The 1,812-nt window shown below is 56.6% G+C and overlaps 1 protein-coding gene across 3 annotated transcripts in view; it reads left to right on the forward strand.

The window, feature by feature from the left end:
• TRMU (tRNA 5-methylaminomethyl-2-thiouridylate methyltransferase) overlaps positions 1–1,812 on the forward strand; it is a 29,398-nt gene continuing 27,586 nt past the window's right edge. For 2 of the 3 annotated variants that reach the window (XM_011984050.1, XM_011984053.1), the window contains exon 1: positions 1–164. In XM_011984050.1, coding sequence (XP_011839440.1) covers positions 83–164 — 82 coding nt within the window. In that variant the 5' untranslated portion in view covers positions 1–82. The remainder of the gene's footprint in view (positions 165–1,812) is intronic. The other variant, XM_011984051.1, reaches the window with a different exon arrangement.

Below are 1,812 nucleotides of genomic sequence, written 5' to 3' on the forward strand. Positions count from 1 at the left end.
CGGACCCTACGACCGGGGCGGGACTTCCGGCAAGGCGCGGAAGCGGCGGTAGTGGCAAGTGGAGAAGTTGTGTGGCTGACGGATGCAGGCGGTGAGGCACGTCGTGTGTGCCCTGTCCGGTGGCGTGGACAGCGCCGTGGCCGCGCTGCTGCTGAGGCGAAGAGGTGAGGCGGCCGAGACCCCCGCCCGCCCCCTAGCGAGTGTGTCCGCCAAAACCTGTCCCCGTCCCTCGTGGCGTTGGGCAGATCGCCTCCCTCCCTGGGCCCCTGGTTGCGCGCGGGTCAGCAGGAGGACACCCCGTCTTCTGACTTCGGTTCCGAGGCTCCTCGCCCTCCACCTGTGTAGTCGGAGGTGTGCGCGACGGCAGCTCCGACTACCTGGGAGCAGTTCAGCGCCCCTCTCCACCCGCGCCCACCCGCAGTGAGAAGCCGGCGGGCCGGGGTGGAGTGGGGAGGGGAGGGGAGGGCTTCTCACGGGTCTGCGGCGTCTACATTCGCCTGTGAGGCCGGGGACACTGGTTACGGGAGCTGGGATCGCCGGGCCGGAGGCCTGACCTCTGCACACGCCGTGGCCGCCGGGTGGGAGGTCCTTGTCCTGCCCAGTCAGCAGCAGACGGACAGCTGCCGCGCGGCGGGTCTGCTTGTTCAGTGTCTCTTGTGTTCTCCGCTCGCTGGAGGACAAAGTTTTCTCCAGAAGTATTTCCATTTCTTCCGGCATCTAAACGGAGCCCCACGGGTGCTTAGGATTCCTCGGGCCCAGCGCTGAAATGAGCGCTTGTTTAACTTCACCTGTGTGGCTCCCCGCGGGAGGCCTCATTCACTTAGGAACGTTTGTGGAGCTCTGCTTTGCGCCATCTTTGGTTCCTGACCTTGGGCGAGTGAATTAAGCCGTCCCCTGTAAAATTCGGCTAACTCCCGCCTCACGGGGTGACTGGAGGGATTAGATGACATAATACATATTGATGAGTACGTGCCCAGCACATACGAGGTACTCAGAAAACAGAAGTGGCCATTAGTTTACGTTGTTAATAACCATGGTTATTATCGTAGGTACAGTAAGTGCCAAAGAGAAGCGTAGGCAGACCACAAGCACAACTAGTTGTGAGGAAGGGAGAGTGGAGGAAAGCATCCTAGAGGTGGAGGTGTTCAGCTAAGTCGAAAGAAGAATAGGATGTCACTAAGCAGAGACTTGGAGGTGGAGGCGGCCCTCCCGGCAGAGTCAGCAGTGCGAGCAGAATCACAGAGGCCTGCAAGTGTTGGCTGTTTCTGGCCAGATGGAGATGGAAGGAGAGGAGCCTGGAGCACCTTTAGCCCTGATTATGGAAGATGCTGTACCCGGGGCTTTGGACTGTTAGGTAGACAACATTGGTCTGGTTGATCTGGGATGGGGGTGGTCTTTTGCGTGTGATGGTGCAGTTTTGGCAGAGCTTTCTCATCAAATTTCTGTTGTTTTGGGTACTATATAAAGCCTCCTTCAGCAGTCATTTGCTCTTTCATTACATTCAGCCTGCTGAAAAGAACCAGCTTTCTCATACAGGGTTGGCACCTGTGTAGTTTGCTAAGGTGGTGTAAGGCTAAAGTTAGCCTTTCCAATATTTGGGTGAATATTTTGTTACAATTGAAAAGGTAGAAAGTAGGTCATAAACTAGGTGGTACAGCTCTTACAAAATATGGAGGCCGGGCACGGTGGCTCAAGCCTGTAATCCCAGCACTTTGGGAGGCCGAGACGGGCGGATCATGAGGTCAGGAGATCGAGACCATCCTGGCTAACATGGTGAAACCCCATCTCTACTAAAAATACAAAAAACTAGCC

The sequence above is a fragment of the Mandrillus leucophaeus genome, unplaced genomic scaffold (genome assembly GCF_000951045.1).
Source record: "Mandrillus leucophaeus isolate KB7577 unplaced genomic scaffold, Mleu.le_1.0 Scaffold26, whole genome shotgun sequence".
NCBI lineage: Eukaryota > Metazoa > Chordata > Mammalia > Primates > Cercopithecidae > Mandrillus > Mandrillus leucophaeus.